The 21583-nt window shown below is 36.9% G+C and overlaps 1 protein-coding gene across 1 annotated transcript in view; it reads right to left on the bottom strand.

The window, feature by feature from the left end:
* The window catches only part of MPDZ (multiple PDZ domain crumbs cell polarity complex component), an 85285-nt gene that overhangs the window by 22144 nt on the left and 41558 nt on the right, over positions 1–21583 (bottom strand). The window contains 7 exon segments of the mRNA XM_005420893.2: positions 188–350; positions 7508–7618; positions 9740–9917; positions 10394–10486; positions 11267–11371; positions 18232–18430; positions 21392–21515. Of these exon segments, the coding sequence (XP_005420950.1) occupies positions 188–350; positions 7508–7618; positions 9740–9917; positions 10394–10486; positions 11267–11371; positions 18232–18430; positions 21392–21515 (973 nt within the window).

Raw genomic sequence — 21583 nt, 5'->3', positions numbered from 1 at the left:
CATGGACAAAATCTTTTTTTTTTTACAATGTGCATCTGACCAAGCACAACTAAAATAGCAACGTTAGCACCCAAACCATGATGCACATGAGAAAGAAGCCATTCAAACTGGATGCCCCCACACCTGTGTCTTTTACAGTGCAATTTTAATACTAAACATTTCAAATATTATCACAGGAAAAACTTACTCCAGCTGTAACCATACTCATCCTCCTTCTCCACATCTTCTGGGACTCTGATAGAAGATGACTGTGCAACATCAGAGCTCATTCCCGAAAATGCTGAAGGAGGGGGCAGAGGCAAGTTACAAATTGAAGTCTTTTCTAGCTCTGTATCAGACTGACCAAATGCCTGTGGAGAATAAGAAAAATGAAGCAGCTAAGAAGATGCAGGCTCTCTATAGGGCAAACTAGTACACAAAAATGTCAACATGGCAATAACTATAGCTTCAAAGTTTCAATATCAAGCAGCTGAAACTCTAAATTAATAACAGCGCACAGAAAGGCAGAGAGATCAAAGACAGAAACAAACACCAGGCAAGGTAAGAAAAAAACATCACTCCAAAATGTATCTGGAAGCAAACAACTCACAGTAAAAGCCCAATTCAGTAAAGTTTTATGTGCCACTTTATGTTTCAGAAAAAGCCTCTAACAAAGATTCAAGTGCTTTTGTTTTAATGTCAGGTTTGTGAAAGATTTATAACCAATTTAAAAGCCATCACATATAATTTCCTCCCATCATATGCTTAGGAAGCCAAACATGAGGAAAGAGAAAGCAAAAAAAAACCAACTGGGAACTTTCAAAAATACCTACAGGAAAAAATAAAAGCAATTGGCATATTAACTGAATGGAGTGTTAAAAACCAAAATTAAACAGAAGAAATCCATAGTGACTGGATCTTTTCAGTCTCATTTACTAGTTTCTTACAAGCTGCACAGAGAAGATCAAATAAATGAGGATACAGGTTAAATCACAAGAGACAGATACTTGATGTGTTCTATTCATATTCACACAAAGCTAAGAGGTATAAATACACAACTACTGCAATGTAATGGTTAAATGCCCAAATCCACAGCCTTGAAAGCTTCCATTCAAGACAGTTTCCTTGAGGAATATGGACTCTGATAAGGAATTTTGCTATGTGAAATTTGTATATTTTTTCCCTGCTTAAAGTAAATATGCAAGCAAGGAACCTCCCTCTGAATTCTTTACTTATGTACACCCAAGAGACCTTGATACTTGGCAGACCAGTTTACTGAAGTAAACAAGAATTTTAAACAAAACCCAAGTTTTTACAACACTTAAGTTTTCAGATGTGTTGCCCTCACTTCATAACCCTATTCTCATCATTTCAGTTCTCACTACTTTCATCATAAAATTTGAACGCAGTACTTCTGTTGGTGCCTTTAGGTGCCAAAATCACTTAGGTAATAATCTCTTCATCAGAGGCAACAGTGAAATGAATAACAACATACACCTTGGAAAACTTCATCAGCTTTCAAATTGAAGGTGTTGAGAAACCTGAGAAGTTACCAGTTTGATTCATTTTGAAATTTAAGAAAGGTCCCATGTCTAAACAAAAATTACTCATCTTCACTCTTAACTCCAAAGATAAAGATATTGCAAATGCCCTATTTCAGTTGTCTTATTCTGCTTCTGCATGAGGAAGAGGAAAGGAGTTCCTTTCATTTAGGAACTTCTTAGAGGAACTTAACTAAGAAGTCAATAAATCTCAAAACTGTGGGAAGTGACAGCAAAGTAAATAATTTATCTAAGACAATGTCATTCTCCTGAGATGATACCTAACATTCCTAAGCTGAAGCCACAAAGTTCTAGCACAGACATTGTCACCTATCAGAATCAGAGGAGAAACACTGCCTAGTAACATTAAAAGTTACTTTTCACAATCAAAAATTCATGTGTGCACAAAAAGAAAAGTTGGTAATACCTCCACATTGAGAAGGGGCAAAAGGGAGAGAAGTTCAAGAAAAACTCTTTTTTCAGAGGTCTTCCTCGAGTTTTACTAAAGCTAAATAATATCCTGGAAAAATGAGAAAATATGGTGTCATGGTGGGTTGACCCTGTCTGAAGGCTAGGTGCCCACCAAAGCTGCTCTATCACTTCCTTCTTCAGCTGGGCAAAGGAGAAAAAATACGAAAAAGTCACCCCCCATAGCCTCCCCAGCTACCATTATCTTGCAACACAAATCCAGTACAAGTGTGAGATCAAACCAGATCAGCAAACTTTAGTTTTTATGTTTTAAAACCAAAATTAACATGTTACTTTAGAGGTACTGTTTGTAAGTGACAGTGTCCAAGAACAGCAGAACTTAATGAAAACATGACCAAAAAAAGGAACAATATATTGGTGTAAAGGATCTCTGGAAGATTTGCAAGGTGTGGATGTAGGGCTACATCCTGACAGATTAGCACTTATTAACTGCTGCCACCATAATATGACTGACAAAAAAAGAGCATCTTTTTGTACCATTGTGAATGTATAACAACATAACATAATCTGAACATTTTTGAGGTTTAAGGAAATGCTGAAATGAAAGTAAAAGCAAGGGTCCTTTGTAGGAGGGTAAAAACTGTGCTACAATGCCATTTGGGGGGAGTGGAACATGTCCTGCCTGCAGAACTCAGCCTGACACATTTGAACAGCCAGAAGCAGAAGCCAGTCCCCACAGTTTACACACACATAAGACTTTTGCTCCCTGAATCGGGCAACACACAGAAACCTAAAAGGCTTTAACTCATGAAATACTTTCAGTGTGCCACACCACAGTATTTCATTTAAAACGCAAAGCATCCAACAGTTGCTGAACCCATTTCAGCTACCAGGGTCACTCTGATCACAGCCAAGCAAATACTGAAAATTGCAGCAAGTCTGGAACTTGAAAATACAAAGGCACAGGCAGAAAAAGAAGCAGTACTCCAGAAGTTATCACAGTCCATGTACAAATGTACAGCACACATACAGTAGGACCAACTGATGGGAATTAAGACAAACCTTGAATGGTGTGGGAGCAAAAGGGTTAGTTGGGGAACAACGGAAGGTAACCCTAATTGGATTCGATACCTCCTACAGTAATAGAAAACAGCAATCCACATGTTATAGCATCTTTGGCAATACACATAATATTAACCAATATCGCATTTTCAATTACGGATTCATTTTGCTAACTGCAACAACTTTATTAACTTGATTTATAAATGGACAAAAGTATTTGAGGGTTTACTAAGGACCCTGAGTCATCAAAGTTTCTCACTACACATGAACCTGAGTTCAGAAAAGGAGAGATGACAAAAAGCCATTCTTACAGCAATGCTAAGAAAGGAATTATGCATAAACTACAGGATCATCAGGTTTTCTCTTAAAATGCATGCAATGTTTTTCAGAAATACTTTAAAAATATAGAAAACATAAGTCATCATTAATGTTACATATCTACTCCCTTTCCTCAGAACTGTAACAAACACAAAAAGAGATTTCAAAACACACATGCAATTACACACCACATATCATAAGTGTCTGTTGCACATTCAATATTTTCAACAACATGGGAAAATAGACAAAGGGCACAATCACTTGCAAGATGTAAAACCAGCTATAAATTATTTTATTAAATCAAAAATGCATGCATATTAGGATAAGGTATTTTATTAGAGACTAATGCTGTTCCCATTGTGAATAACATGCAGTAAGTATGCACTAGCCACAAAAAAAGTCTAACTTTTTTTTTATTTCCAAAGACTTCAGCATCCTAATCATGGTGCATGAAAAGAATTTTCAAGAAGCAGAGGGAAAATATTTTCATGAAGCATCATAAAAAAAGCTACAAGTTTGGGTTTTTTTAATGCAAAAATAAAGAGAAATATCAAAGCTGGAATGTCATAACCACAAAAAACCAAAAAGAAGTACATAGCAGCAAAGGACCTTACACTGATGAGAGAGTTACACTTAGGTATTTTAAAATACACATCAGGGACTGATCTTATAATTGAAAAGCAATTGCTTTGGTAGCTCTGAATAGATCAGCTTTAGTGGTTATGATTAATGGAGCTGGTATTTTTTAACTTCTCCATAACTTTTCTATGTATATGCATGTCTGTGTCTTTAAATTCACTACATAGAGTTCTCAAGCTCATCAGCACAGCACATAATTCAAACTAGTATAAAAGAATTTAAATGCAGAGAGACACCAACGGGAAAAAAAGCACACATAGGATGTTTGGTGAATGAAAAGATAGTGTGTTATCATCCAACCTTAGCAATGTTGAACTGAGAAGAATCAGCAAATGGGTTAGTGCTGCTGAAGACAGCTGGCCTACTGAAAACACTGTCCTGCAGAAAAGGCAGGGAAGGGTTCTAAAAGGAAAGCATAATGGAAACTAAGCAAAAAAAAAGTTTTAAATGAACCCTTTTTAATCATGAACCAAAACATATTCATTTTGTTTTCTGGGCTAACTGAACAAGGTCCAAGTTCTGCACTTGTCACAGATATGTTAAATTAGGCAAAAGTGTATTTGCCCTGTGTTTCTGATGCTCTGTCAGCAGAGAGGAAAAGCACCAATCCTCACACCTGTTCTAGACCACAAAGTACATCAAGTGCAGAATTACGCTGCATTTATATGCTGTTGCTGTGATATTTGAAAATTTTTTTCCAAACATATGGGACACTCTTACACATATAATTAATTATGGATTTCTGGGTTAGGATGTACACTAATATCTGTAATAATGCAATAGGTTTAATCTTATTTTGAAAACTGCAGATTCTCATAATTTGATTTAACTTCTGTGGTAACACACTCACTGTTTATTTTGTAAAAGTAAGGCCTTAGTAATATTAGGCATCTCTAAGCAGATTTCATATCTAATAATAAATTTCCCAGAACACTTTGTAAATGCACATATGCATGTGTAACTGCCTGAATTTATAGTTTCTTGAAACTAAATACTCCAGTCTTCCCCCGAAGCAAGGTCCTCTCTCATTACTATTTACCAGAAAAAGAGTTTACACCAGATAAAAGGATATAATTTGACCATTTATATTCCTTATGCAGTTTTTGTACTGTATTCTATTCTGAGATCAGAATCTGCTTAATAAGGAGGAAACAGCTTTGACTTCAAATAGTATGTTGGAAATATACTGTGTATACCTAGAAGTAATTTCTACACTGGTTGTATCCATCTGGCAATTACCTGTAAGTCTTAGGGCTGTTAATTTAACGCTGCTGGAAAATAGTATGAACAGGATGTGAAAATCTTCCAGGATCATTCGTACCAAGAGTAATTTAATCAAAATTACAGTGCTATTTTAAAAATTTCTTAAAGCAATTGTTTTGTTAAATGCTCCTGAAAATAGTAAACACATCCCTAAACATTTATTTTCAAATACCATGCTGCAAAAAAGTAATTCCATTTGGTAAGAGAGCAAATCTTGGCTCTACTGTATCTTCATCAGTGACAAAGTAATGCCATGAAGACTGAGGTTTCTTCACTGTCAAGTCATTCAAAGTCAACAGGCTGTTTCCCTAGGGTACAAGATTTTCTGTATATGTGATTCTCATTTGATTTTTAATATTATAAAGAAAAGTTTGTGAAAATTAAATTGTTACTGTAATCACCCTATTACACTTTAAAAATTACATGTTATCTGCATAGAAATTTAAAATATATCTTGTTGAAATTTTAGGTAATTAAATAAGCATCATAAACACCTCATATATCAACAGTACAATCCTAGTAAAACAACAGAAGTTCAGCTACAGTCATTCAAAATCTTGCCTTTTTCATTTTGTCATGATGGCACAGCTCCTAAAATACTAGCCCTAATACTAATCCATGCAACAGCATTTTATTAACATGAACTGACTATTATGGCAAAATATGGAGCATCTGAATTTGCCTGAACAGCTCAGTTTAGCATACTTTTTGCACAGTCTAGGACAGGAGGAGTAAATGCTAAATAAAGGGAGTTCTCTCTTTAACTATTTTTTAAAATTCAAACCACAGCCTAAAGTAACAGGATTTTTTCATTCTGTTATTTTCTTTTTTCAACTAACTTCCATTCAGAATTTTATCCATGTGTCCAAGATGCTAAGTTATCAGAAACTAGCTAGCATTTCATACAGCATAATGCTGTAACAGTACTATGGGACCATAATCACAGTGATATACTGTTCCTTACTCAGAAATACACAGAGGGGTATAGGTATGAAACACAGACTTGATGGGTAACTCCTCATTATCAAAACTATCACTATCTTTTCACAGGCCACTTGCATTATTCGGGCTGTTCTGGAGTACACACAGGCTCTCTTTTAACCACTAAACCTTGCATGAAACAAAACAGACGAAATGGACTCATTAGCTGCAGGTCACTTAAAACCGACTGCCTGGTTAAATACATAGTGGTACCATAATAAGTATAGCTCATGTGTGCAGGCAGCTAGCTATGTGAGTGACTGGACACAAATGAAAGCAGGAAATTCTTATTATGTAGTAGGATCTTATTATTTAAGTACAAATGCAAGCTTCAAAAGATGAAAATAATAAACATAATGCCAGTAATGACGATCACAACATAATGTATGAGTACAGGAAGAGCATTTGCAATGTTTCTGCTTACAGAGAAACAAGAGTTTGTTAGTACAGTCAAGAAATAACCAACAAGCTTAATTTAAAAATAGAGAATAAAGAACTACAATCAAAAATAGCAAAGGAGCATTCTCTAAATAAAAGTAGTGATATAGTAATGGCATAATTTCCATCCCAAATGGGCCTAAACATTCAGTAGCAGCAATTCTGTTCACATCACAGCAAATACAAAAGCATTACTTTAGTAGTTTGAGTGTCAACAATCAACAGAGCTTTTTCATGCAACTTTACCTTAGATGACTGACGATAAAATGGGTTAGTAGTTTTCTGCCCACAGGGAGCAGAAGCTGAAGAAGGCCTATAAAGAGACTCTGGCTAGGGAACAAGAGTTATGAAACAACTAGTAAATAAACATGCAGCTTTCACAGACTCTACAAAGAGGAAGTTTAGTTTCTAGTGATGCAAGCAGCTTATGTTAAAGCACTGTAGCTTTTGTCTGCAATGTCCATGCAGCTTAGTGACGGAAAACTTCCGTGTACTTCTAGGTCCTTTCATTAATGTCCACAGAATTTTTTAACAGGTGCTGTATTTCTGCATGCGCTCCTCAGACATGCTGTCAATCTCTAACAGATGGTTTTAGTTAGACTCCTACTCTGCCCCCCAACAAATTATCTTTCTTGAGGCTTTTCAAAATAGTTTGAGGACGGCGTGCTGGAGGGTATTTCCAAATCCAAATCGATTTCATTCTAAATGGAAATAATACTTAAATCAAATCTTTGTTCCTAAAATAGTGGAGATGGCACTTTCAGGATTAAATATCCCATTCCCAAAAACCACCATCTTGAACATTTGCTTCATCTATTACTATGTATTACATCTCTTTTCACATTTTTTATGCTTACCCTTGGTCTGCTTATAATGCTCTGTACCATAAAGACTACAGGATTGCCTGCCTTCCGTATGGCTTCCACAGCTTGTTCGTGGCTGGCATCTCTGAGGTCAATTCCATCCACCTGTAATTGGAAGGCCTCATCTTAACATTGCAAGAAGCTACAAGAGTCATGAGTCAGTTCTGAGTTTTGGTTAGGAAACTTTGACTAAAACCTAAACCCAACCCTCTGTTTTTAGTGGACCTTTCTACAGACTTGGCCTGAGGTCCCTCAAACACAGGTTTGGGATTTCCAAGAGCACTAACAGAACATCAAATAAATATTCTCTTATTCCTCTGTTTTAAAAATGTTTTCCAACATTTTTAGTTCAGACTCCATAAGTTTTCCCACAAGCAATGTAACAGAAGAGATATAATCTGAAGAGAATAGGAGTGTTTACCAAATACTGCTTCCTGCAAATGCCACCTTAAGAAAAAACTATTACCCAGGACTTCATGAGACATTAAAACTGAAACTTGTTAGATGCTGGAAAGTGTTTTATGATGGGGTATTAAGCCAGTACAGTGTACTTTTTTCTTTTGTTTAATCTTTTTTTTTTTTTTCCTAAAGCAAGATAAGACTAATTTTAGCTACTAGACGCTTTCTTCAGAAGTTAAATTTTTAGGTCAGAGCTGAAAAGCTTTCTATCTTCTGGAAGAATGCATGTACACAGGATAGCCAAGGACAAATTTGCACCTGGTTGATTTTTTTTTCATGTCTGTATATGTATGGGTGTGTAAAACATTTTGTTCTGTTATCCAGGTAAGAACAATGTTAAGGGGAGGTTAGCATCAGTAAAGTATTGTCACAATGACCACAATAAAAGCTAGAAGCTAACATAGAAAGGTTATTTGTTAGTGGCAATTCTAGCACACAAACTTATATGATGAGGATTACCCCTACAATTTTTTAACAGTCTAACTCTGCCTTAAACTTTATCATCCAATGCAAATAATAGAGCACAAAAACAATCTGAGAGAAATTCTAAACCTATGAGGAACTGAACAAGAACAATAATATGCTCCAACTTCCCATGTCCGAAAAACTGTATGCACTGCAGAGATGGAAGTTTACATATGCCACAACTTGAGAAACTGAAACTGTTCATTCAGAAACAGTCACATTAACACAACATTTTGTTTTCACTCACCCATTCCAGTTTCTGCAAGCATCACTGTCAGAGACAATTGCACTCACAAAAATCCAGTTATTCAGGTGAAAGGAATGTTTTTAACTTTGTGGCCTTCAAGCAAAATTCCACCTCCCATCTTCTTACACACTGCAAACCGTTCCTTCCCGTTATAGAAAGTGCCACCTATACTAAGGTATTATTCCAAGATTCTCAATACAAATATTGTAGCAAAGAGCAAACTGCATTTTTAGTACCACCATGTAAGTCAAGCCTAGTCTGAGCCAGAATTACCAACTCCATCACTCTGCTTGTTGGGCTTCTTACTGATGGACAGCCAGCTAAGGACATCCAGTAGGGTTACATGGCAGAAGTTTCTATTAGCCTGACATTGGAGATAGGGCAATGTCTGACAGGAAAGATCTATTCCCTTCAGTATGTTCATTCTGCAATATCTTTAAGCGACAAAAGCAGAAGTGGCTGCATGAGCAAAGGACTAGCTAAGTAGAAGAGAAATGAAGATAAATGCTACCCTGCAATACCACTGGCTACATTATACTGAGGAATGGGCAAAATGTTCTTCATGTCTCCAGTATAAAACACAGATTTCTTCATGTCAGGAGAAAAAAAAAATGTGCCTCCCTTAACTCCTGCACAAGACACACAAGAACTATTTGAATCAATTAAGATTTCTGATGGAAATAATCTTGGCATTCATTTTGCATGGTTTGCACTGGTTGTTTCTATTGCTACCCAGTGAAAAAGTGCAAAAGGTGAAAAACCGTTTAGTTTCACCAAACTTAAGCTTTTTCCTACACATTTTGTATTTCAAATAGGCAAGTCAAACTGCTGGCTTTGTAGACCCCTGCTCATACATTCAGTCATAAGTTTCACGCTGAATATTCAACTTAACAGGCAGCTGTCTGCACACAAACATCAGCAGATGGTACTACAGTCACTGTGTGGTTCAAGTGGTATCAGCTGTGGCAATTGCACAGCTGTCAGCCCACCACACATCCATCTCAGTGACTACTGAGATGCTGGGGGAATTGCAACAAAAGGCATTCAGACGGTACCTCTACAATCCGATCTCCAGTTTTCAGTGTTCCATTTTTGCCAGCTGGGCTGTCTTCCAGGATGTGTTTGATAAAAATCCCTCTCATGACCTCTCCATTGCTCAGGCGGCTTCCCATCCCTCGTCCTCCAACAATGCTGATGCCCAATGACTTGCTAGGCTCTCTCCAGAGTTCAACTCTTTTGCGATAAAAAAAGGACCAAACTAAATTAAAATCTGTTGTGATAATGACAAAGATGCACAATGAAGACACCTGGATTTGCACAATTATTTTGAAAAATTATTTTGAAAAATTATTTGAAAATAACTCCTCCTTGCAAAGTTTTCTCTTCCAGTGGAAGTTATCTACTGGATTGATCAGAAATTCTGTAATTGAGTCTGGTATTGGTCAGCTTGTTTTGAGTTCTAATGGAAACTTTGAATATTTTCCTCTTGATCCCTGTGAGTCAGCTTGGAATAAGTAGAGATAAATTATTATAGCAATCAAGACACTGCAGGAATTTAGCCCAATGTCAGTAAAAGTCAATCATTAATCACCCCAGCAATGCACAACATATAAGTGCAGCGATTCTGTTGTTTTTTACTCTTCTCAAAATATGTTTTGGAATTTTGGAATTTCAGATGACATTTTATAATGTGCAAGAGCTGCACTTACTTTCTGGGTTGGTTCCAGTTACTGAACGCTGCATTTTGAAGTTCGCTTTCTTCTCCCTCCCCCTCTTCACGTTCTGGAAGCTCTGGAAGTTCCCTGATGATAAACACAAGCATGCAATTAATTTCTAAAGAATCCACATAATCACTAGATTTTTCTGAAAAATTTCATATATTGAGTAACCCTGACAGTTTCAGAATCTGTACATTGGATTCAGGTAAGGAACTTCTTTTTCTGATGTCTTTTAGAATACATACGGTGTTCAGGGATTCCCTATCCACTTCTTATCTGCAATAAAATTTCTATACAGAACACAGAACAACAAAGTGCAATTTGGAACTACAACCAATCAAAGCTAAAGGTAATTTACTGTTTTCAAAATGGAAGAAATTACAACAGTAGCACTCAACTAAATTTACTGCTTTTGGAGATAAATTGCAAAAATCCAATTATTAATCACTTTGAAATTTTGGACAGTAACTGCAATGAATTTTTGAAACTGAAGGAAAAGAATGACACAATTTATTCTTTCCAGTTATATTCTGGAAAAACCATCAATACCAAAGTCTTATGTTGGAAGCACTTCAGTATTTGTGGCAATCCATAAATCCAATTGCATGTTATTTAAGAGAAATTTAGGATAAGAAAGAATTCAATCTCCTTTCTGGACAGATCAAACAGACTTGTAAAAATGCTTAACAATTTGCTAGTCAAAGCAAAAATTTTATTTTTAACAGCTTTTTACTGTTGTGGCTGCCAGTCTGAAGAAAATCATCCATCTTTCATCTTTTCTAAAATAAAACTTATATTTCCAAAATGTGCAAGGTGTATGGAAAGAGAGCTATTTGGGAGGAAGCTGTATGCCTTTCGACTTACCTGACAATATGTGAAGGAAAAAGTTCAAGTGGCACTGTTCCCTCTGTCTGTTGTCCCAGACTGGCCCTGTACTCGTCTAAATTTTCTGCTGGCACATATGTAATACTGCAATAAAATGGGACATGATTAAACTAGCATAGGGAATGCCAGTCCTCCCTTTAGGGGTTGTGAGTTATGGATATGAGGAAGCCACTCAAGACTACTTCGTTGACTTCAAAGCAACAGTACTGGTATGCTGGGAATAAACACTCACACAAATCCTTTGCGACTTTGCAACAAGTATACATCTATAGTCAAATTAGGTAGCAGAACAGCACATATTTTTTTGTAATTAAAGTAAATGGTGCTTGAACAGTGACAGGAATGTAACAAGAGGCAATCCAGCTTCATTCAAAACATAGATTCCTCATGCAAATAGAAACATTGAAGGATCTGTGAGGTTTGAGGCAACATTATCACCCTTAATGACTGCTGAAAATGTTTCTGGAAGTTGGCCTGTAGGAGGTTTTGTGTTTTTATGGGTAGTTTTGTATTTATTTTAGATTTCTATGCTTTTAGTGAAGAATACTTCAAAGATTTGGATATAAAAATGTGTTACAGCACACCACCTATGCCACAGGGACCAATCCCCTGCTCAACTCCTTCCCCCAGATCTTCATGCACTTCCAACCAGTTTAGAACAGTCAGACAGTCGTGTTTCATCAGAAAAATGATGTGCAGACTCCACTTGATGTTTGAATGCCAGAAACAGTCCAATTGACTGGGGAGAGTGAAACAAAGAGGGGAAAAAAGATTAAGACGTAAAGAATATTTCTTGAAAAGTTTCCATCTGGGAGGCAAAAGGATACTACAGTATCTTCCACGATATAAGCAGGGCTACTTAGATAGCCCTCCTTTAATGATGCTTTGAGTTCTTAAAAATCTACAGCTTAGCTATCAGACTCAAGTATATCAAGAAGTAAGGCTGATGGAAAAATGGCAGAAAAAAAGTCTGTTTTGCCATACATCACATTGTTCCAAGAAAAAAATATTGTATTTCCCCATAGAAGAGACAGGGCTAAATCAGAAATAAAAGGCCTTGGCCACTTCACAAGGATATGTAAGCTGCTGGGAAGAGACCCTTTCAAGTATGAGGATCTCACATGGAGCCATCTCCTGTCCATCATTCCTGACTGATGGCATCTTCGTCACACCCTGATTACCACCGATTCCCCCATCTCAATAGTTTTCTGCTGAATACATCAAGCATCAGAACAAATGCAAATAAAGTTTTATATGACTAATGCTATCAGCCTAAAACTGATATATAACCATATTATAAGGGTCACTTTAATTTGTCCATCTGTGTATGTGTCCAAGCATGTTTCCTACCTTCTCTCACACCTACCATATCTAGAAAAGTGAAAAGAAGTATCTAAGGTGCTGAACAGAAGGAACTTCCTATTTCTTTTAATGGAAATTTCTAAAACCATGTAATCTAAATTAATATAAATCTCCCTGTTCTGCATTGGCCTTTTTTCAAACATATAAGTCTTACTCCACTTGACACAACATATTTTCATTTTGGAGTGCTGAGAAGTTAACATACACTTGGAAACAAACTCTCAGCACTATGTCACTAACCCTTATCTGCCTTTCCTGAGGGCATTCTAGCACTGTGAAATGCTAAAGACATGCAGCAGCTATTCTGTGAAGACCCAGCAGTAAAACAGGAAGAAGTAAGACAGAAAAGAATTTTGGAGAATAATGACTAATATTTCTCAGCCATCTCCAACTCCAAGTGCACTGAGCTACAGCAAAGTATTAGTATTATGCTCACAAAACTCTCATGGGTCAAATGCTGATGCAGCAGCTTCACCCAACAGGTACACAAGAACACCTTGCCTCTACAAAAACTGTAAGACCTGTAAGTTACATTTCAATGTAAGAAAATGTAACATTCATTCAGTTATATTCATCACTTATAAAAATAAGTAGGACATAATATAGATTTCCCTTGACAGAAAGATAAAGTAAAGAAACCAGAACTTCTAGAAGTTCTGGACAGAAGGCCTGGACAATCTCCTTTATGCTAAACTGAAGCTGGAAGCAATAAGTATGAAAAGGAGAATGAGACAGTCCTACAAAGGAAATAGGTTATCCCAGATCCAGCCTGAATACATACAGCAGAGTGTGACCTCTGATAGTACAGTGTCCATTATATATCAACTCTTGTCTAGTCCTTTTCTGAAAGGAGTACAAGGCAAGCAATTATGCAGAGTGCCAAGGTGCAATGACAGCAGTAGTCCTTACCTTATGCATGAGCACTTGAGATCAGCTGATCTCAAGGGGGAGGCAAACCATATGCACTCCAACTTCTGGGATATCCTACTGTGTTTTGTTATGTGATTAAATAACTGACATTGCGCTGAATCATCAAAAAGGTACGACTCAAAGGATGCTCTCCAAGAGTTTTAAATGCTACTTAGAAACATCTCTGAAAAGCTGCCTTACCTTCCTTTTCTGTGTACAGCACTGGAATTATAAAGAAAAGAGGTTTGTTTTACCATTTAAAAAAAATGGATCTAAAACTGAACATCTGAATTATCCTAATTGATTTCCACAGATGGAATAAAATTCTGTGTGGAGTTCATCATTGTATCTCACTCACAATTTCTAAAGTCCAGTTAACAGCAAAGGTTTCCCTAATTGCTCTTATTACCTGTATTACTGATGTGACTGTCCTCCTATTTTCTCTGTTCTGCATGTTAGTATTGAAATGAAAGATTATTGCCCTGCTTAGTGCTCATAGGCAGACACCTCACAGTTATCAAATCCATCACTTGCTGGATTGCTGCTGGAGCTCACTTGGAGGTTAAAGTGAGGTCTGAAGACATTCAGCATCATCCTGAACAGCTCAGCCAGTGGCTGGGATGATAAGGGGCACAGAACAAGAAGTGTTTTTGGCTACTCTGGCCAACTCTGTTGAACTTTGTGCTGTAAAGCAGAAATAAAACCCCACCAAGGCACCAGTTCATCTGCAAAACAGACTGGTAATTGTCTTAATACAGCTACAGGGAAGAACAAAAAGAGAAACAAGGGCCAGAAAACAGACATGAAGGCGGAGAAAAGAAAATAAATAAATCTATGCTCCACTTCTGTGTCATATTTCTTTGTTGCAGGAGAAATTAAAGTTCAACAATTTCAAAGGAAAGTATATGCATGGTTTAACCATCTTCTTCTCTTTTGTAGCTGTACAGCTTGAAAGAAGAGTGTTCTGGTTTTCTTTCTTAAGAGCTATCACCACTTCTCCCACCCCCAGAAATACGCACTAGCAACTAAAGCAGTGACAATGGAAACACCAATGGTTTTACTTATGAAAGTATCTTGTAAACACAACACTGCATGCAGTACAGAGGAACATTTATCACATGCTTGACTGAACAGCCACACAAAACCTTGAAACACCAACAAATAAATTACAAAGTACAGAAAATGCTTGGGACAAATTACTGTAATTAACAATTCAGGTTCAATTTGAACCTTTGCATATATGAAGGAAGTAAAATGTAAGTGCCACAGAAAATATGACACTGAGATTAATCCAGATATCAGTACATTGGACTCATGACAATTCTAGAAGTGAACCATGTACAAATACACACAACATGCACACGTGCTCTGAGCACATCTTGGGTGGCGGTCATAGATTAAATTTAAAAATATTAGCAATATTTTTTTTTAGAATACAGTTATTTTCATTCCAGACTTAGAAAGCATGCTCCAATCTTCAAGTTTAAAGCCACATATAAATATATAATACAATTACATACACACAGTTTTATCTTTCTTAATTAAAAAATATATATACACATCCAGATGTGCAGCCACATGTGCATGCACACACAAATATACATGAGAAGAAAGAGAATATGTACCTATATCTGGATATATCCCTGACATTACTATTGATGTCATAAAAGCATGGAATGATTTTACAGACAAGTTGCAACAAAGAGCCATAATGAGTTTCTGAATTGCCAATACTCACACATAACACAGGGCCTGATCATCAGCAGGTGCTGGAGAAGATCTAGAACGTGAAGCATACGATGCAGCATCTTTTTACAATGGTGTTAATTAATATCAATGTCTCATGCTGAATGTGAGAGGCATACTTATATAAGTATGTAGAAGTGTGAGCTGTTTTTTTTTTTCTTCCTTTCTTTTCTTTTGTCCTGTTCCACCTCCACTTCATCTACATCTAGCCCAGAAAACATCTGCTTTTTATTATTGTCTATAGCAGTAATTATTAAGAGGCATGGAAAATGGAATTGCAAACTCTCGCATTTCTTGATCAGGAATTCATCCCCCCATTCAGTCAGGTGAATTCTAATTCAGCTTTATAATTATCTGACAGATGTTACAAGAAGATGTGCTGCTGAGCACAAAACACTGGCTTTATTACAGAAATACAAGCGCTTCTGGCAAGGTAGAGCAAGAAGTGAAATGGAATGCATTCAGTAAGGCATTTTTCTACACACAGAGGGAAAAAAATTAAATACGCAACTCTGAAATTCAGGCTGCTTGTTCTTGAACTATTCAAAATCAAATATCCTTTAATAGAATTAAAGAATGCCTTTACGTGGCCAGTAAGAACGGCTTTGTATTTTATCTGCAAATACTATTTGCTACTATTTGAAATACAGCTTTGGAAGCAAAATACTTCTGCTTAATCACTTTTTTGGGCCACCCTGCTACCCAAAAAATGCTCAATCTACAAGTTAAGGGGCAAATTTTGAAGTAAGGACTAAGAGGAATGATATCTAGATGGTCACGTCTGAGTGCTAGCATACCCTTGCTTTCCAAGGAAGACAACAAAGAGATTCAATTTAAATCTTTGAAATGATGACCCTTAAATCAAAAATGCTGCAAGGTGATGCACCACATCAGCTCTGAATTGACAAATATGGGAGGGGAACAGGGGAGGGGTGTGTATCCTTCTCAGCAAACATAAAGAATTATCTTAACATGAAGCTCCTCATCTCCAAATTTATGATTTGGGGTGTTAGCCTCATGTTTGTATCATAATATTTTTCTGGGATCCTGTACTGCTCCTTTCATTTAAAAATTAAACAAAAGTTTGATTATGCTGAATAGTACTACAGCAAAACTATGTAGTCACAAAAATATTGTCATTTTTCTTGCAAGACTCCTTTAGAAGCTACCAATGGATTTAGTCTTTTGTTTCTAAAGTGGAGAAAAAATAATTTCTAAAGTGGAGGGAAAAAACTCAAAAACTTGTCATAGGAATGCAAAAAAGAACATAAATACAAAACAAAAGACAAAAATCTTCAGTAAGAATATGAATAGCAATTGCTCCTTTTCTGCAATATCTTTCAGAAAAGGGATGCATTTTTCTCTGGAAAATCTGAATATCCACACCTAAGGCAAGATTTTAGTATTTCCAACATAACATAATTCCAAAAGAATAAGACTACAAAACAAAATTTGTAGTCACACAGCATAAAATAGAGCAGCTATAAAAGCATAAGCACAAATAGTGAACATACTATGTAGTAATATGATTATGAACTATAGCATGAAAAAAGACTCCTCACAGAAGAATAGTGCTGCAGCATTTGTGTCTCTAACCAGATACACACACATATGCATGTCCACATACAACTGACTTCAATCATGACAGCTGGGAGTCATAGTTTGGAACCCTACAGCAATAATCGACATCCAACTTTATCACCACTGACTTGCTTATATTCCTGAGAGCATTTACAATAATGTAATTCATTATATGAGCATACCCCTTTATTTAAACAGGCTTACATTAAATCATAATCTTAAATGTATGACAGCTATGGGGCAGGCAAGTAACCCCAGTAGCCATAGTGATGGTACTTTGCCCACCTGTTCCCAAAACACTAGATCTCTTCAAGCTAGAATACTTCTGGGCAAGCATGGAATGCCCTGCTGTCCATTCTGAACCCAGTTCTAACCTCAGTTACACCTGTAACCACACTGGGACTGGACTGATTCTTTCAAGAACACCCTTACCAGTAAGTGGAGTCCTCTATTACCAACAACTCCACTAATCCCTTTCCATATCTGACCCAATAAATGTTACCAGAGGCTAAACAGAGAAAACAGTCACTAGGTTTTGAAGCTGTAAACCCAGCACTGGTGTGCCTACAGTTCCACCCACATCTTCAGGAATGCTTCTTATGGGCAAAGTTAATTCCACAACACAGTAACTAGAAAGAATTGTACTTTAAGGCAGTTAAAATTTTGTAAATTTTGTGAACTTGAGAAAAAGAAACTTGCTCCTCAAAAGGGGCTCTCAAAACTTGTATTAACTATTGGAAATTTGAAACTACTACTACCAAGAGCAGACAGTTATGCTCAAGAGCAACAGCTCATTCACATGTACTAATAAAAAATTGGAAATGCCTACAGAAAACAGTGTTTCTAATGTTTGTCATAGACATACTGAAATGTTTTAAGCATTAATTTTCTGCACTGACACCATATTTCATACTTTCTGTCTGGCACCTAAAACCAAAAGCCATGAAAAAAAATTAATGAAATTACTTACGCAATGGTCGGGACAGTTCACCTTCAAGAACCACAAACATCTTGAGAAAATTGTAACTTTCCTTACAATAGTCATACTATGAATGAAAAATTCTGTCTAATCCTATTCTTTCCATAAAACTAGGCAGGACAGTAATAATGATGATACTCATGACAGTGATTTCTAAGAATATCTGAAGCCTCTCACTTAAGTGATCTCATCTTTGAAATCCATGGAAATGTAATCTGAAGGTGAATTATCCATCTGACGCTGCAACTTAAAGGTAAATTGATGTGTAATAACAAAATTTTAATTTAAAATACTTGCATAAATTAAAAAAAAAAAAACCTGATTATCAGCTTTTTCCTACCATAACTCACCATCCAATTTTACCTACTTTATGTCTGGTCCAATGAGTGAATGTCGTCTCAGCATAGCTCGGGCTTGTGCATTGGTTAAGTTAGTGGTTGATTCTTCGTTAATGGACAGGATGCAGTCCCCCACACCAATCCGTCCATCGCGACTTATTGAGCCTCCATGGATGACACTGCGAACTATCATTCCCAAACCATCTTTATTGGAACTTACTGTCATCCCTATAGTAAAAACACATGAAACAGTTAATGTCTTTGAGCCACAGCTCTGGGTGCCAAGATAAAGAAATAGGGCACAGGAAAAGGAAAAGTCAGCCAGCCAACCTGCCAATATCACCAAGCCTAGAAACATTGCTCTTACTCTCCTCCTTGAGACAGCAACTACAAATCACAGTCATAGTAACAGTTCACATACTCAGTTCAATACAAGAAAAATTAATACAGTGGAATATTTAAGCAAAAAATAAGAAAGAGAATGAAATTGCTTAAAAACCATTTAAAATCACCACTGTTCTAATGGTTCACTGAGTTTATACACATTTACTTTTGTTTATGACAACTCTATTTGGAAACGTGGAATGATTAAACAGGTAATTATTAGCCGAAAACAAATACACACTTATTTTCAACAGAAAGCATGAATCAGATCCCCCTGAGACGCTGGTTGCCTTCCCGCTCTCCTAGGTGGGCCATAGCTTAGACCCAGAAGAGCATACTAACTTCTGTGAAAGTCTTTACATTGATAATGGATACAGCCCAATATTTTACTTAAAACAGAAGGATACTGCTTCTCATTATTTATACCCTTTAACTCCACTTTCTTTCCAGTAATGGGAATAAGACGGATATCCTCTTGGCCTCTTCTCTTCCATAGGGAACCTATAGGGACTGACTTACGATGACCTTCATTAGCCACTGCGACTCTTCTTACACACATGCGTTGTCGCTGCTATCTTCAGGGCAGTTGGTGCTCATGAAACAGACTCTAGTAACAGTTTCAGGAAAAACTTGGTTCTTCACTAAGGCAGTCGGAAAGGCAGGGCTGGAACCCTTGAAGTCCACTCAGTGGACTTCCACTATCTTAATACTACTTAGGAAAAACCTTTTATTTTTTCAAAATGTGGTTTGAAATTCTGAACCTAATCTTGCTGTTTGGTTAAGACAGTAACAGACATTACTGAGGGTAGTGTAACAGCACTTTAGGAAAACATCACACATACAACAGACACCCTTTCCCTTTTTCTATGCTGACACCATCACTACAGATCTGAAAGCCTGATGTCACACTTTGGAAATCTACAGTTTCAGATTAAAAATGCAAATTCCACTGTAAAGCAGCCAAACTTTTTGCAGGACAATGGCATTTCAGCCCTTCTGCATTTGGGTGCTTCTCATCTTTTAAAAAATCACAGTCAAAATGTTAGAGCTCCAGCAGCAGCTGGCATTAAAGAGCTGCTGCAAAATATGGGTGACACCATTTGAAAGGAAAAAAGAAGTGCCAGTTCCTAACCCTCAATTATTTAATCATTGCAGCTGCAGCTTGCAACATCATTCATAGCTCTTGACTTAGCTGCTTTTTTTAAAAATGAAGGGTAAAAGCAGTGCAGCCATGTGCATAAACTGGTCACTGTGCTGAGGCTGCTTCCCAGGCCAGAGCACACTCAAACTGGAAGAAAAACACTACAGTCAAAAGCCAGAAGAAAGCAATATTCACATTCATATTTTGTACATATCAAGACCAGTCTTATTTTTTATGCATAAAATGTCTGCCAATATAGACCCTGCTGAAGTTTGTATTTTCATGCCATATCAAGCTTGAGATGAAATTTGCTTTGATGTTCACTGCACTTAAAGTATTCATCCATAAATGAAAACCTACTCCACTGAATGATGAGTTTATTGCAAAGAAAATGTTTTTTTACAATATCCAGATGCTTTGAAATGCATTGTGACCTACACTTCATACAGCCTGGCAATGAGGCCAGTAAAGGTAGTAGCTAACCAAGCCTCTCACACCAATGAAAGATAAACCTTATACCCATATCAGCCTTTCCTACATATTTTTATTTTTCAGATCCTGATTTTAAACCAGATCAATTTTGAAGGATGGCTGTTTCATGAAGGGGGTAGGTGGCAGACTGAGCATCCAGCCATCAGAAAGCAGTTTATTCCAGGTCAAGATGCCCATCGAAATATAGCATCACAGCTGTAAAAAACTGACATCCACCTCTGCACAGCAAGGAAGTTGTCCTGACTTGGGACTGTTTATAAACATCCAATTGCGTGGACAGCCCATTTTAAAGCATTTGCAGAGTTATTAGTCAGCACCCACACAAAGTCCTGCCCAACCAATCCCAAAGAGTCATCAAGATTATGCAGTTGGCTGGAAGAAACAGTACCAGGAACCTAAAGCAAACCAAATAAACAAACAAGCCACAAACAGGAGGCATACATCACTGCCTTTCAACACAAAGCCTTCCCAGCATGGGCTCTCAGAGGGTTCTATTCTTGTTCTCCTCCTCAGGGCCACACCTGAGAGTAGGATAGGACAATGAAAAACATTATCATCTGTTGTGTGTGTTCACTCCAAAGTACATTCCTAGTCAGTATGCTCAGGAAGTTGCAGATTGCAGATATAGAAAAACTTTGAACTTCACTACAAAATGATAATATTATTAAATTTATCAATGACACGATTTTTAGAAACATTGAGGCATTTTGGATTCAAACTTGAGGCAAGGAAGCAAGCAGCTTGTTTAGTTCCATTTGACTATCCTCAGGAAGCAAGATCATTTTGTGTTTGCAAATATTTGAAAGTCTCATCTTCAGCTCTTTGACCACAGTGTTCCTCTACAGCATTCCTTGGCTATACCTTGGTTTTCCACTAGATTAGTACATTGAAAAACAATGCATTAAAATTGTTCTGTTAGCACTTAGGAAAGACTAAACTCCTTTATGGGAGAACAAACTGTCAGTTAGACTGCACATTTCACTTTTGTGTTCACAATGACAGCAAATGGATCCAGTGCCATCACTGTCAAACGGGGAAAGAGCAGCAAAGAATGTATGTCCTGTTCCCACTAAATGGAAAATACTTATTTTTTACTAATTAAATAGTGAACATACAAGGGAAACCAATAGCCATATTCCTGAAGAGTTTACAAAAAAAGTTCACTAACTTACCTAGGCTTGAATTGCCTTTTGCAATAGTGATAGTCTTCTCATACATGTTTTTGACTGAATTTTGGGGTGTGGAATTTCCTTCCAAAGATACTGGGCATCTATTTTCCATTAAAAGCAATTGATCCTAACATAAGGGAAAATAACACCAGCTCAGTTTACCAAGTAAAAATGATTGGTCATACTCAACTACTT

The sequence above is a fragment of the Geospiza fortis genome, unplaced genomic scaffold, assembly GCF_000277835.1.
Source record: "Geospiza fortis unplaced genomic scaffold, GeoFor_1.0 scaffold12, whole genome shotgun sequence".
Lineage (NCBI taxonomy): Eukaryota > Metazoa > Chordata > Aves > Passeriformes > Thraupidae > Geospiza > Geospiza fortis.
The sequence above is the reverse complement of the archived record's forward strand: the minus strand, read 5'-3'. Positions and strand labels throughout refer to the sequence as shown.